The sequence below is a fragment of the Phyllobates terribilis genome, unplaced genomic scaffold, assembly GCF_046119375.1.
Source record: "Phyllobates terribilis strain yellow unplaced genomic scaffold, ASM4611937v1 Scaffold_4__5_contigs__length_816908805, whole genome shotgun sequence".
In the NCBI taxonomy this organism is placed as follows: domain Eukaryota; kingdom Metazoa; phylum Chordata; class Amphibia; order Anura; family Dendrobatidae; genus Phyllobates; species Phyllobates terribilis.
Genome location: NW_027362764.1, coordinates 139496684 through 139512984, shown reverse-complemented (window position 1 = coordinate 139512984; position 16301 = coordinate 139496684). Strand labels below are relative to the sequence as shown.

General features: G+C 40.2%; 1 protein-coding gene across 2 annotated transcripts in view; it reads left to right on the top strand.

The window, feature by feature from the left end:
* Positions 1 to 16301, top strand: part of LOC141265120 (ATP-binding cassette sub-family B member 5-like) — a 1140380-nt gene that overhangs the window by 160146 nt on the left and 963933 nt on the right. Inside the window, exons 14-20 of one of the 2 annotated variants that reach the window (XM_073677792.1) lie at positions 312 to 482; positions 598 to 759; positions 1303 to 1458; positions 4460 to 4603; positions 6439 to 6543; positions 10676 to 10753; positions 10826 to 10909. The exons of the other annotated variant lie outside the window; for it this stretch is intronic. Of the exons in view, the coding sequence (XP_073533893.1) occupies positions 312 to 482; positions 598 to 759; positions 1303 to 1458; positions 4460 to 4603; positions 6439 to 6543; positions 10676 to 10753; positions 10826 to 10909 (900 nt within the window). The remainder of the gene's footprint in view (positions 1 to 311; positions 483 to 597; positions 760 to 1302; positions 1459 to 4459; positions 4604 to 6438; positions 6544 to 10675; positions 10754 to 10825; positions 10910 to 16301) is intronic. 2 annotated transcript variants of the gene reach the window in all.

Below are 16301 nucleotides of genomic sequence, written 5' to 3'. Positions count from 1 at the left end.
AACTCATACAGGTAAAAGAAGTACACACCCCAGTGTAAAATATCTGATAACACCCACTTGGACTTAACAGAAGTTAATTCATTAGGTACCAAATACTTTTAATGGAGAGGCAAATTTAAAAATTAAAGAAAAAAACCCATTTTATTTGGCTCTGCAACCACTATTACATTGTGTGGCCAGTTTATCATGTGTCCAGGGACAGTGGTAACAACTTCTTAAGACTTAAAGTACCATAATTTGTGAAGTTTGAGAGATTCTTGCTTTGTCTTGTTTTACATATTTTTGATATTTTTTCATCTTTTCCATTTCAGAAATTTGAAACTCTTGTTGGAGAAAGAGGGGCACAATTAAGTGGTGGCCAAAAGCAAAGAATAGCAATAGCCAGAGCTTTGGTGAGAAATCCTAAGATACTTCTCCTGGACGAGGCCACCTCTGCTCTAGATACTGAAAGTGAATCAATTGTGCAGGCTGCTTTAGATAAGGTATGTATGATGTACATTTTATAAATCAAAATAATAGCATTTTGATAAAGGTATTCTACTAAAACATGCTGTTGGGTAATTTAAGCTATATTTATATTGATTGCATTATTTTCAGGTCAGTAAAGGACGTACAACCATTGTGATCGCCCATCGCCTCAGCACAGTTTGGACAGCGGATCTAATTGTGGTACTACAAAATGGTACAGTGACTGAGCAAGGCTCTCATTCGGCATTAATGGACATAAAAGGAATATATTATAACCTTGCAACAGCACAGGTACAGTGGACCCGGCCATTTTGCGAGTCATTTCAATCTACGCAAACAAAATCTAAAATCAGTAGTATAGGTCATGTATGGTTCCTACTACTATTTACAGTAATGTGAAGTAATGCAGGGAGTAAAATAATAAAGAATAGTCTCATTGTACAAATACTGGTTTTATACATCGAAATACCATAGCGGAGTTATAATACAGACAGAAATATAAGTAAGAGATCACCTGTGGTGCCAGAATCAGACCAGAAACAAAGTTTGGGACTCAGTAAAAAGTTTTCTTGATAATGTAAAAAATAGGAATAAAAGGCTGTAGGCACACAGGCAATATGACCACCTGGTAAATATCTGCACTGTCAGTATCTGCAGTCATGGCATAAAATACACTAGAATTAAGTTGCATGATTTGTTTGAAAGCACAATTCTCCTGGCACATGTCAGAAATGGAAAAACATAGATTGTTGCAAACTCTGAAGAAGACATTTTTAAAAGGCAAGGTGTAAGGGATCTGTCAGTGGCTTGATGATTTATGCTATTTTTTAACAGTTTATACAAGGAACAGAAGACAGTAATGAAATAAAGGAGTCAGTAAATGGAATACCCAAAAAGCCATTATCGATAAAGTGCCCAAATTCCCCTATAAAAAACAACATAAAAGAAAGCAAGGAAGAGGATGAAAATGAAGCACAGAATGAGGAAGAGGTAAGACCTTAACCTCTTCATGACAGGGTCATTTTCCGTTTTTGCGTTTTCATTTTATGCTCACCTTCTTCCCAGAGCCTAACTTTTTTTATTTTTTTGTCAATATGGCCATGTGAGGGCTTATTTCTTTGCAGGACAAGTTGTACTTTTGAACGACACCATTGGTTTTAACAAATTGTGTACTGGAAAATTTGTAGATACCAAACATATATAGGTTATTTTTTATTTAAGTGGTGAAAAAAAAAATCCAAAGTCTGTTTAAAAAAAACACTGCCGGGCACTGCCAGGCAGCATGTCAATTTCCCTTGCGGAGTCGCTAGTCTCCGCGACAGAAATTTGACCACTAGAAAGTATTGAATGCAGTAAATTTACCTGCGTCCAAAGCGCTGATACGTCCAGATCGTGGGCACATAGCCTAAAATTATAAAAATGGCGTGGGCTCCCGCATCATTTTCGTAACCAGCACAGGTAAAGCCAACCACTGGTGGCTGATATTACTAGCAGAGGATGGGGCCATTAGGCAAAAATGTTCCCTTGCTATTAATAACATCTCCCAGCTGTTTGCTTAGCCTTTACTGGCTAGATTACAGGGGGACTCCAAAAAAAAATTGACGTAGGGTCCCCCTATAAAATCTAGTCAGCAAAGGCTAAACAGAGAGCTGTGGGTTGATATTAAGAACCAGGGAAGGGGCCATGGATCCTGGCCCCCTCTGAGGCTAATAATATCAGCCCTCAGCGGCCCCAGAAATGGAGCATCCATAAGATGCAGCAAATCTGGCTCTTAGCCTCCAATTTTCCCATTTGCCCTGGTGCAGTGGCAAGTGGGGTAATAGGGTTGGAGTTCATGTCAGCCTTGTATTGGCAGCTGACATGAAGGCTGGGTTAGTAATGGAGAGGCGTCTATAAGACGCCCCATTACATAACCCCGTAGTAAAAATTTGGACATAAAGACATGGCAAAAATAAAGTCTTTTATTTTAAATAAAATTCCACATGGTTTTAATTATTTATTTAAAAATAAAAAACACTGTATACTCACCTAACACCTAATCCGATGAAGCCATTGTCACCTGTAAAAAACAAAAAACAAAAAAAAACAACCATATCCCTCACCTGTCCGTCGTGATGACATAATCCACTTTATCACACGAAGATCTCAGTCACTTCTAGTGCAGTCACACCAGCAATCACTTATGTGACTGCTCTAGAGGACAGCAATCTATACATGGTTACCAGTCTATAAAGATTGTCTTCCTTTGAAGTCCTTACAAGTTCATATTATACCCGAATATAAAGGTATATTATGAAGGCCGTTGCTGGCAGAAACGCGTTGTGTGTTCTTAGAAAAATGTTCGAATAAATCTGATATTGAGAAAAATAATTAATCTTTAACAGATGTACAGTACTAATGGAGGTCATATGGTCCCCAAAAGATGGCCTCCTTAATGTAATTGAGGAGATTTGTACTTCGTTACAAACACGCTCAGTATTACCTTAATTACAAGCATGCCCTTTGGATCCTTATTTAAAGGGTTTTTCTAGTACTTAACATTCTGTTATGAATGACTGCAGTATGTAATTAAAAAACAAAAATAGATATTTACCTCCTGGACCAACTGCGATCCACCGTACTCAGAACTGTGTCTCCCGCAGGTCTCTTGGCAGAAACATCTGGTGCAGACGTCACTGTTTCTTCCTCTCAAACAAAATGTGCAGGCTGTAGCCGATCACCTTCCACCTATTGTTAAGGCCAGGGCGGGGGACACAGTGCTGAGTTCATAGAAACAGCACACATTAAGTATGTGAAAATCTATTTTTTTACTTTATTTTTACAAAACCCTGGAAATTCAAAAGGGATTGTTAAGTTGGGGACAGATCCTTGAATCAAAATACTAAGATATTTATTGTCTGCCTGTTTAGATGGCCTGATAATTGGAATTGAGCTTTCATAGTTACGGAATTATTGACCCATCTAAAATTAGCATTGGATTACTATTTATCTATATGTTGGTTCTTATTTGCTTTAGTATAATAAGTAGAATTTAGGGTAGTTTGTAGCCACAATACAGATATTAAAATGTAGCTGTAATATTAAAACCAGCTTAAAGGGGTTGTCCACTACTCAGATAACTTCTTCTTAATTATCATGCTCTGCTCCCCCATAGAAAATAATAACAGCCTGTATTCGCATTCACTGCCGGTGATGTTCTAGTGATATTGGTACCAGGTTTCCCGTAACTTTTGTGTCATTATTTTGTCACATGAGCCCTGCAGCCAATCAGTGACTGCTTCACTCTCACTTCCTTGGCTTGAAACTAACATCCACAAAAAGTGAGAGATGCTGCAGCTCTCAGACTTCCCCCGGATGTCAGTTATAGCTAAAGGAAGTGCGAGTGAAGCCACCGCTGACTGGCTGCAGGGCTCACGTGAAATAACAATGTCACATGAGACCCTGCGCCAACATTGCTGGAATAGCACTGGCACCGGAGGTAAGAACAAGCTGTTATTATGCTCCATGGTGAAGCATGCTAATTGAGAAAGGGTTGTCCTTGTAGTGGACAACCCCTTTAAGGCTAATTACGAATTCATTCACAGATTCTATTCATTTCTATTAAACCAAATGTTTCACAGAACCCCTTAATAATTGACCATCATTCAGTATCATCGTAAAGGTGGCCATACACACATGAGCAAAGTCGGAGGGGGCGACAAGTTTATGTGTATGGGGACCTCTCAATTCTTCCCTGACTGATAAAGTTGGGGGAAAGAAGAATTTAAAATATGGGAAGCCAGCATGCCAGCATGAACAGCTGTTGGCTGAACAAGTTTTCAGTTGATAGCTATGGAAGGTGTATGGTATGGTCTTTAGAGTTTTTAAGGGATATTTTATCATGTTTTTGGGCTGTTCATTTTGGATTCAAATTAAGTTTTAGCAATGCCTGGCAACTCCACAAATATAACAGTATGAAAGATAATATGTCTGCACTATTTTCTTTTTCCAGGACAGTCTTCCCAATATTTCCTTCATTAAACTTTTGAAGCTTAACCAGTCTGAATGGCCTTATATTATGGTGGGAACGCTTGCGTCAATAATAAATGGTGGAAGTCATCCGGCATTTTGCATATTTTTTGCCAAAATGATCGCTGTAAGTAAATTATGAGATCCAAGTATAATGGCAGAAAATGTCTCACTAATCTTGGTAGCAATCTAAAGAATAATACTACCAGTAATAATACTATTCTGGTAAACATATCCATATAACTACCTTAAAGGGAACATGTCACCAAGACATATTTTCTTTAGATTAGAATATCCTATCAGACTTGAAGTAAAGAGAATAATGAAACCATGTAAAGAGTGAAAACGATCTGGATGGGGCAGAAGTGCACAGATAGGGCAGTACCGTAAGGAGCCAAATGGGAGTGAGAGTGATAGTAGTGCTCATCTGTAAGGGTTGTGTGAGGACACAACATCTATAGAAGCCTAATATGCCATAGCTGCAGCCCCGTGGCTTGAGGAGAGTTTCTTCCAGGTAGCATTTTACCAGATTGGAGGTTATCATGATGTGTGGGCTGCAGGATTAAAGAGGTCTGGAGAGTTTTAAACAAGGTTTTTCTTTCCCATCTTGTTTTTTTTTTACCTTGATAAAGACACTGCCAAAATGTGTTGGTGTGAATAAAAAACCTTGTTTATATTCTCTGAACCTCATTAATCTTGCAAATACAGCCCACACATCGTGATAACCTCAAATCTGGGAACCATGTAAAGAGTGACACAGGATGCATGCTCTTCTTCTTAAAAAAATTTGAGTTTCTCACATGACTCTCTTGATTCTACAAAGTACGTGATGGGGCTGTTCCAGCTTCTACACAGAAGACCTAATTAGAGATGAGTGAACCAAACTGTAAAGAGTTCGAGGTTCGTACCAGGTGTCTGGTGTTAAATTCTGAACCCGGAAGTCTGTTTTCATGTTCGGATGTGCAGAGAAAGAGAGGAAGAGAGATATTCTGTGGGGGTACTATGCTTCCTTTGGCAGGCTTCTGACCCTTACTACGACCATTTTACAGCACCAAAGTTTGGGTCCCCATTGACATCTATGGGGTTCAGGCTCAAGTTTGGTTTGAGTCCTAGTACCCGACGAACCCGAACATCCACAGGTCCACTCATCCCTAGACTTAATTGATATCAGTCTTCTACAGATGACTGCATGAAATGAACGAAGAGTGATGGATGGAATAATCCAAGAACAAGTGTAAAAAAACACAACCATAGTTTTTTGACCGGGACTGAATCAAGTCACCGTCCTTCCATTTCTTAAAATATTCCAACAGTCTTATGGGCTGCAACTCAAATAAACAACAGGGAATATAGACTTCCAGGAGTCTCCACTTGCCACCCAATCACAATCATGCCGGCTGAACGCCAGTTTCTCTGCCTCACTCATTCTAGTGTTTCTCCTCCAATCTTTGTAAATAAGCTTTAAAAATCAGAGACATTAGTGGAATACAGCCATGGAATGTGCAAGAAAAGTTGCAGTATTAAAAGCATTTAAGAATCAAAGTTCCATAGGCAAACTCAGCCATCGGCTCTACCTATGTACCATCAAATCACATGATGTACAGGAGCTCCATTCTTAAAAGTAGACATGTTCCAATCCTCCTTCTGATGTTGGAAGACATAGGGGTGAATATATCTCCTGTATGTGATGTGAAAAGGATAACATTTTGATTCATTTTACTACTTTTGAATAGATCAAACTAAGACAACATTGTAAAGTTACTTTTAAATAATCAATTAAATTGGAAATTATTTGTAATTTAGCGATGCTGTGCAGAAACAAAAGATACCTGCCAACCATATTATCCATAAGCAGGATGTTTTGTTATCACCCAATCTTCAGATCTCCTCCTGTATGCCGAGCCTGTCTTTCTCCTCTGTTTTCCACATCCTGGCTGATAACTATTTTTCTTGTTTTGACAGCTCTTTGGATATGATGATCCGGATAGAATAAAAAGAGAATCTGATTTATATTGTATAATGTTTGCAGTAATTGGTATTGTGTGTTTTTTTACTTACTTCTTACAGGTAAGTTGATGATCCTTTTAATTATAAAATATTTTTCTAGTTACCAGTATAACAGTCTATAAACCCAGATTTTTGTATTTAAAATGTAGCCTTCATCAGATTTCACCACTACTTTTTATTCTTTATGTTAGCAATGACAAAAATAACATCCTGTACTTTCCAAATATAATTTATTAAAAAATCATTAGTGAAAGTAATTTGTGTATCATGCAGTCATGTGCTTGGTATGCAAACTGCTACTATTACTTTTGAAAAATTTCAGTCAACCAGTCCTGAAGTTCCCATGATGCCGAGCGGCACTTAGTCATTCCACAGCTCAGAAAGTGATCTTTCTACTCTTAACAGTGATCTCACAAGTTACCGTTGGATCGATCTCATTCCTTACAGCAGAAAGATCATGTTCAGTGCTCTGGAATGAAGGTTAATCGTTGCACTACTGTGGGCGCCATAGTTTCACTTTAATTGGACACAGGTGTCAAAGCCTCTCTACTACCCTCTGAAATGCTCTCAATCTTATAGACACTGCACTTATCTCTAATCCGAGAGTAAAGCCCCCGTCTCACATAGCGATATCGCTAGCTGAGTCACGGTTTTGGTGACTCACCAGCGACCTCACCAGCGATGTCGCTGTGTGTGACACTTTGCAACGATCAGGCCCCTGCTGTGAGGTCGCTGATCGTTGCAAAGTGTCCTGGACCATTTTTTGGTCGTTGGCCTCCCGCTGGCCAGCACACATCGCTGTGTGTGACCAGCGGGACCAACGATCTGGCTGGTAACTATGGTAAACATCGGGTTACTAGGGGCACGCGCGCACTTAGTAACCCGCTGTTTACCATGGATACCACTCTGCTACGGTGCGCGGAGGCTCCCGCGCACCGTAACAGAGTGGTATCCATGGTAAACAGCGGGTTACTAGGGGCACAAGCGCACTTAGTAACCCGATGTTTACCATAGTTACCAGCCTGCTCCTGCTTGCAGCAGGCTGGTAACGGGAGCAGGACATCGTGGAATGTTTCTTTCCACGATATCGCTGCTCCCCTGATCGCTGGTGAGCCTGCCTGTTTGACAGCTCACCAGCGATGTATTAGCGATGCAGCAACGATCCCTGACAGGTCGTATCGTTGTCGGGATCGATGCTGCATCGCTTAGTGTGACGGGGCCTTAATGATGCTGTTCAGAGCTGAGAGCAGTGTGACAGTCATGCAGATTAAAGGGCAATGGAGCTTCAGAGAAAACTTGTCCTAATAAAGTGAAACAATGGCCACAACAGTTGCAAAATAATTCCCCTTGATTCCTGATACTCCTTAAACAGCTTGATCTCACCACTTATCGAGAGATTACGCTATTTAGGGCACAGAGCAATGTACCGAGAGCTCTGACTTCTGTTCCTCTTCTGCTTTTACAATCAGCTGACCTTCACTAGTGACGTCCATTCCATCGCTCTGAAGAAGAAACCCTTGTTTATTTATTTATTTTACTCACTTACAGTGGGGGAAATAAGTATTTGATCCCTTGCTGTTTTTGTAAGTTTTCCCACTGACAAAGACAGTTCTTCTTCCTGCAAACATGGCGAGTTGAGTTAATGCCAAAGAGCCCAATTTTTGTCTCATCTGACTACAGCACCTTCTCCCAATAACTCACAGAATCATCCAGGTGTTCATTGGCAAACTTCAGACGGGCCTGCACATGTGCCTTCTTGAGCAGGGGGACCTTGCGGGCACTGCAGGATTTTAAACCTTTAAGGCTTAATGTGTTACGAATGGTTTTCTTGATGACTGTGGTGCCAGCTGCCTGGAGATCGTTAACAAGTTCCCCCGTGTAGCTTTAGGCTGATCTCTCCCCTTCTTCATGATCAAGGATACCCCACGAGGTGAGATTTTGTATGGTGCCCCAGATCGATGTTGATTAACAGTCATTTTGTATTTCTTCCATTTTATTACTATTGCACCAACAGTTATCTCCTTCACACCCAGTGTCTTACTTTTGGTTTTGTAGCCCATTCCAGCTTTGTGCAGGTCTATGATCTTGTCCCTGACATTCTTAGAAAGCTCTTTGGTCTTGCCCATGTTGTAGAGGTTAGAGTCTGACTGATTAATTGAGTCTGTGGACAGGAGTCTTTTATACAGGTGACTATGTAAGACAGCTGTCTTTAATGCAGGTAACGAGTTGATTAGGGGTGTCTAACTGGTCTGTAGGAGCCAGAACTCATAATGGTTTGCAGGGGATCAAATACTTATTTCTCACTACAAAATACAAATAAAGTTATCTAATTTATACAATGTGATTTTCTTGATTTTTATTTTGGATATTCTATCTCTGAATGTTAAAATTAACCTACCCTTAAAATTATAGACTGTTCATGTCTTTGTCAGTGGGAAACTTATAAAAACAGTAAGGGATCAAATACTTATTTCCCCCACTGTATATAGTGCCATTAATTCCACAGTGCTTTACAGACATTTTTGTCACTGTCCCCATTGGGGCTCACAATCTAAATTCCCTATCAGTATGTCTTTTGGAATGTGGGAGGAAGCCGGACAACCTGGAGTAAGCCCATGCAAACACAGTGAGAACATATGAACTCCTTGAAGAGGTTGTCCTGGGTGGGATTTGAACCCAGGACCCCAATGCTGCAAGACTGCAGTGCTAACCACTGAGCAACCATGCTGCCCCTGTTCTTCTTGTTCTCAGTCCAAATAGCTGCGGTTGGACATTAGAAACACACAGAGTGCAGAGGTCACAAGATGTCGGCGCGCTTCACGGCTACACAAATGTAAGGTTTTTGGATAAGTACTGACTTTCAAAGCAGTCAGTATCTATCTAAAATGAAACTATCTACAATAAATACATTAGTCAACTATTAATAAAAGGTTTCATTTGGTGATAGATCCACTTTAAAAAAGCACTCCCAATGACTGTTTTTTCTAAAACCGGTGTATATGTTAGTGTAGTGTCTTGTCAGTGTGTTAATATACTCACCGTTCGCTGTATTCTCCAGTATCCAGTGTCATTCTGCTCCCCTATGAGTCACGTAATAGCAATTAAGAAACTCTGGCTCACACTATGCTCTGTAAAACTGTTTTTAAAAAATTGTTTGTTCAGATTTTACTTTATATATTTTTTCACTACCCAGAATTCTTTTACAATGTAAGCCTATGGGGCCTCGTTCTGATGCTCCATAGGATTAAATTGTAAAAACCACTTCCCGGTCACATAAAGCGCAGTCTCCATCACATGACTCAGAAGAGGAGCAGAACAGCGCTGGATACTGGAGAAGACGGCGATCGGTGAGTATATTAACACATTGACACTACATTATACTAACATTTACACATTTACAGGTTTAGAGGAAAACAAAGTTAATGGGAGGCTTCTTTAAGTAGTGTAAACTGCTGGTGATTCAATGATCTGCCAATTACAAGTTCACAGCATGACATTGTCTGTCTCTCCTCAATGTAGGATAATAGTCTCGGTTCATAATGTGGAATGCAAAGAAAATAGTTTAGCAGAAAAAATGCTGGAGTGAGAGATGGGTTAGCAGCACAGACAATTGTTTTTAAAAAATTGTCTTTCACAATTAATTATGTCTGTTCAGATTTTACTTTATATTGTTTTATATAATCTATTGGTTTGTGCATTTTCTGCTAATTATAATTAGTATGATATTGTCTTAAAATGAGCCTGTTACATTGTAAATGGTGACTGATCTGCTAGTACTGTAGGATTACTGATATATATTTTTGTGCTAAATTTTTCAGTAAAACTTGCATTTTATTCATTGAATTCCTTGGTATTTGTAATTAGGAGTCCAGTGGGCGGTCCTACTCAGTGATTGACAGTGTTCTCAGTATGACCTGTACATGCAGAAATAGATGTCAATGACTGAGTAGGACCGTCCACTGGACTCATATACAATCACCAAGGAATTCAATAAATAAAATATAAGCTCTTCAAAACCTTATCTGAATACTGTATATCATTCTGCTCAGCTTCTCCTTCTCTATACCATTCTGTCCACAGATCGGAAAATGTGACAGGTTCTCTTTAAACCAATGTTTATTTTTATCATTATGGAGTTACTGATTGTTTTAAATATATTGTTCTTTAAACAATACATGTTTTTACTGATCAGGGTTTCATGTTTGGAAGATCAGGAGAAGTTCTCACTATGCGTCTAAGGCATTTGGCATTCAAAGCAATGTTGCGTCAGGTTAGTGTCAACAGGAAGGTTCAATATCTCTGTGTGTACGAGTTATAACATCGGTATTTTTTTATTGGTTAGGAAATATCCTGGTTTGATGACAAGAAAAATACCACCGGAGCTTTAACAACAAGACTCTCTACTGAAGCCGCTCAGATTCAAACTGTAAGTATAATTCAGGTTTCTAAACTTTGGATTTATTTTACTTTAGTAATGCAGCGCTGCACATTTTACACACTTTACACAGGTCGAAGTATCGTGATTAAAAATTTCATAAATTACAGGGATTAACCGAAGGGAATAACTAAGAATTTAGACTTGGACCATACTTTTAGCACTCTACTTGTTTCATTTTATCAGAATGGATAGTTTTTTGAGATTCACCGCTGAATTCTACTACATAACATAAATCTTGATAAATAAATGAGCTGACCACCAACGTTTTAAGTGCATAACACACATAATTACATTATGTCATGAGTAATCCAGGAACTGTATTTTATCTACCACTGATGACGACCACAGATATTGTATCATGTATAGGTAAACAGTGTGATCTAAGAGATCAATAGAGAAAGAAGTTTCAAACGTGTTGTGACTTAATAACATTTGTTAAGAAGTACTTTAAAGGTAACTTGTAAGCTAAAAAAACTGGTTTACCTGCAGATATTGTGGTAATCTTAAGTTAAATGTCATTTTAAAAATATTAGGCTGTCTAACTGGTACAGCAGCTACAGGGAGAAAATAAGTTATATTCTCCCAGCAGCTTCTCACTTAGTCATTGAATGTTACTGGTGGCTGTAACAATTAGTGCTTAGTACTCAGGGAACACATTGGAATCACTCCACATGTACCTTAACTAGCAATATGCTTTGCTTACTCACTTCAAGCTGTAAGTCAGTGATCAGGGGAGTGATTTTAGCACGCTTACTGTGTACTAAACGCTGACTGCTACAGCCACAAGTAACTGTTTCGGTTAGACAGCCGAACATGTTTGAAATGGTATTTGTTAGAACCCTCCTGTTTGTTTTTTTCCCATCTTGTGTTTTGCGGTCACTTGACCATCTGCCTTTATATTCCAGCTCCACCTTTTTGGCTGTGCTGGACTTCAGTGTTTGACTGTTTCTCTAGCCAGGTGCTTCTGTGCCTTTCTCTGTCAGTTCGCTTGGTCCTTCTGGGTCCTCTAGTACCCTTTTGTCAGTTTGTCTTTTTGTGTTCTGCAACAAATTCTCTGTTTAGGAGGTGTCCCATTTTTGTCCCAGTCCTTAATTCTTTTAGGGACCCCTCCCCTTATGCTATAGGTCTTCGTTCAGACTAGCCGAGGACAAAGGCGGGTCTGTTCACTAGGAACAGGCAGCCCGCTAGATCGTAGGGATTCAGCTTAGTCTTACTGTAGGGACAGCTTTCCCCTATCTTTCCTTAGTACTTGTTGCAGATCATAACAGTATTTACCTGAAGATTACCACAATATCTGCAAGTAAGTACCTTCTTTATAGTAGACAGATTACTTTTAAATGGATTGTGTCAGCACAGTATGACTGTTCAAACCAAGTGCAGGCATATGTTTCATAATTTAAATACACCAACGTGTTTTCCATCTATCGTCGCACTTCTCTGGCGCTATGATGCCAGAGCTGTCAATCAAAGAAGGGGGGGGGGGGTGGAAATTGAGGAAAAACAAGCAGGTGGGAAGATATATAGAAATGTTTGGCTCCACCATGAGGCACTGAGCTCCTGTACTTGGTTTGAACAGTTATTCTGTGATTCTGTGCTGACAGAGTCCCTTTAATCTCGCTAGTTGTGTCTTAAGCCATGTAAACCTAAACAAATACAAAATGTGGTCCTAGAATCTGTTTGTAGAACTCTTTATTTTTTTGTTCCTGTAACAGGTAGAAATCTCTGTTTGTAGAACTCTTTATTTTTTTGTTCCTGGAACAGGTAGAAATCGCTGTGTGAGGTCCAGTGTTTGTGACTTTATTTGTGTATAGTAGCTAACAGTCTTAGGGAGTAGCAGATGAACCTTGAAAGGCAGGAAATTAAACAATTACAGCATGCAGCATGCCTAAGTTCTGGTATTTCCTGATTTCCTTTATTTCTAAAAAATAATAGAAGAGTTAAACTAGTTTCTTATCTTGTTACATGTTTAACCACTCCTACACTGCAAATGCGTAAAATGTATGTAATGTATGGCCCTGATATTGGCTCAAATCTCACCTGAGGACATTAAAATTTAGTTCGTTAAACACTAAAGATTAGTGATGAGTAAGCACTAAAATGCTTGGGTGCTTGTTGTTCGCGTCGAGCAAATTGGAATGCTCGAGTGCTCGGTCCAAGTAACGAGTCCAATTTAAGTATATGAGAAACTTGAGCATTTTTCCGGTGGCTCCCCCCTGCGGTCTGCAGTGGGCCTAAAAATTGCCCAAATCGATGGGAACAGTGCTAAAATTACATGGGAAAAGCATGGGGAAGACCCCTGGAAGCATTTCTGACTCCCAGGTCGCTGCTGTCAACAATGTTGTCAGAGGTATTACGCCACTTTTAAGGACTCACAATAAAACATACAAAAACAAAAACAAAATGGATTTTCCTGGGAAATAGGTTAAGGAACATCCTTTCCAGGGTAATGGAAAATACATATGCGAAAACAAAAATGCTCCTCCACACCTTGGGCAATGTTCACACGTATCGTTTTTGATGCGTTTTTGCATTTTTGCAAATGTCATTTTAACATCTGTCCATGTGGTGTGTGACACATCATCAGACACATCCTGTTTCATTTATGATGGAGGGACTCTGAAAGTCACAAAGCCTATTTTTATAGGGCCATCAGGCGGCCCTTACTATTCTTAAAGGGCCAGCAGTCGGCCCTCGATATTGTTAGAGAGCCATCAGACGGCTATGCTTTGTTGTTTCCATTATTAACGAATGGGTCTCCTGTACTGTTATTGCGTATGCAGTCACTGCAAGGGCTGCCAAGAATTTGGACGCAACCCAATACCCCTTTGAAGAGACATAGAGGAGGGTTTCAGTAAAAAAAATGTTCCCATTATAAAGGAGAGGGTCTCCTATATTGGCAATGCCCATGCTGTGACTGCAAGGGCTGCCAAAATTTGGGAAAAACCCCAATACCAATTTAAAGACACACAGAGCTGGGCCACAGTAACAACATGTTCCTATTAGAAAGGAGAGGGTCTTCTATACAGTTATAGGGTACGTAGTGAGTCCAACGGCTGCCAAAATTTAGGAAAAACCCCACTAGCAATTTAAAGACACATAGAGGTGGGCCTCAGTAACAGCATATTCCCATTAGAAAGTAGAAGGTCTCCCATACTGTTTGCCTATGCAGTGAAGCACCGGCTGCCAAAAATTTGGAGGAACTCCAATGCGCCTTGCAAGAGACATAGAGGTCGGAGGGCCTCCTGAAAACAATGTTCCCATTTAGAAAGAAGAGGGTCTCCCATACTGTTTGCCTATGCAGTGACTGCAATTGCTGTAAAAAATTTGGAGGCACTCCAATGCCCCTTGCAAAAGACATAGAGGTCAGAGGGCCTCCTGAAAACAATGTTCCCATTATTAGGAAGTGGGTCTCCCATAGTGTTACATAGTGTTACATAGTTTATAAGGCCGAAAAAAAGACAAGCGTCCATCCAGTTCAGCCTATTTCTTGTGCACTGCAGCTATTCCGCTATTCCTATACCATGCGGTATAGGCCAATTTACATCATTGAGGAAAAATTCACTTCCCGACACCAATCTGGCAGTCAGATTAAATCCCTGGATTAATTAACTAAGCATAAGATGTAATTTTATTGTTCTCAAGAAAGGCGTCCAGGCCTCTCTTGAACTCATTAAGTGAGTTGGACATCACCACTTCCTCTCCCAGAGAGTTCCAGAGTCTCACGGCTCTGACCGTAAAGAATCCCCTTCTATGCTGGTGAAGGAACCTCCTTTCCTCCAGACGCATAGTGTACCCCCTCGTCTTTGTCACCATCCTTGGTATAAACAGGTCATGGGAGAGATCTCTGTACTGCCCCCTGATGTATTTATACATGTTTATGAGGTCTCCCCTAAGCCTTCTCTTTTCCAACGTAAATAGGCCTAATTTTGACAACCTCTCTGGGTATTCTAGTCCCTCCATTCCCTTTATTACCTTAGTCGCCCTCCTTTGTACCCTCTCTAGCTCCAATATGTCTTTCCTGAGCACCGGAGCCCAGAACTGTGCACAATATTCTAAGTGCGGCCTTACCAGCGCTTTATACAGAGGAAGAACAATGTTCTCATCATATGCCCCTATTCCTCTTCTGATGCATGCCATGACTCTATTTGCCTTCGCAGCTGCTGCCTGACACTGGGCACTCCAATTTAATTTGCTATTAACCAAGACGCCCAGGTCCTTCTCCATGTCAGATTTCCCCAACGGTTTCCCATTTAATATGTATGGGTGACTGCTGTTTTTCTTTCCCATGTGCATGACCTTACATTTATCGGCATTGAACCCCATTTGCCATTTTTTGGCCCAACTCCCCAATTTATCTAAATCCTCCTGTAGCTGTGCCATATCCTCATCTGTATTAACTACTTTACAAAGTTTAGTATCATCTGCAAATATTGCTATTTTACTATGCAACCCTTCCACTAGATCATTAATAAATATATTAAATAATATAGGGCCCAAGACAGACCCTTGAGGCACCCCGCTAGTAACCCTGACACCCCCTGAGCTTACTCCATTGATAACCACCCTCTGCTTTCTATCACTCAGCCAGCTATTTACCCACTTGCACACATTATCCCCCAGACCAAGCATTCTCATTTTATATACCAACCTTTTGTGTGGCACGGTATCAAACGCTTTGGAGAAGTCAAGGTATACAACATCCACCGACTCTCCCCGGTCCAGCTGTGAGCTCACCTCCTCGTGGAAGGCGATCAGGTTTGTTTGGCAGGAGCGATCCCTCATGAATCCATGTTGATATGGAGTTAGACAGTTATTATCATTAAGATATTCTACAATAGCATCTCTAAGAAATCCTTCAAACAATTTACCCACAACAGACGTTAAGCTGACTGGTCTATAGTTCCCAGGGTCACTTTTAGACCCCTTTTTGAATATTGGTACCACATTTGCTTGGCGCCAGTCTAGTGGGACAGTCCCTGTCCATAAAGAGTGCTTGAATATAAGATACAGCGGTCTGTCTATCACATTACTTAATTCTCTTAGTACCCGGGGGTGTATGTCATCTGGGCCTGGTGACTTGTCTATTTTGATATTATTTAGGCGTTTCTGAACTTCCTCCTGGGTTAGGTGTGTGATATTTAGCGGAGGGTTTACTTTATCACTCTGCATTTCCTCCGATAAATTGTTTTCTTTTGTGAAAACAGTGGAGAAGAAGCTATTGAGTAGGTTTGCTTTACCCTCATCGCCCTCTATGATTTTACCCAGGTTATTTTTCAATGGGCCAACGCCATCAGTTTTAATCCTTTTACTGTTTATATAGTTAAAGAACAGTTTGGGATTCGTTTTACTTTCCTTGGCAATTAGTCTCTCTGTCTCCTCT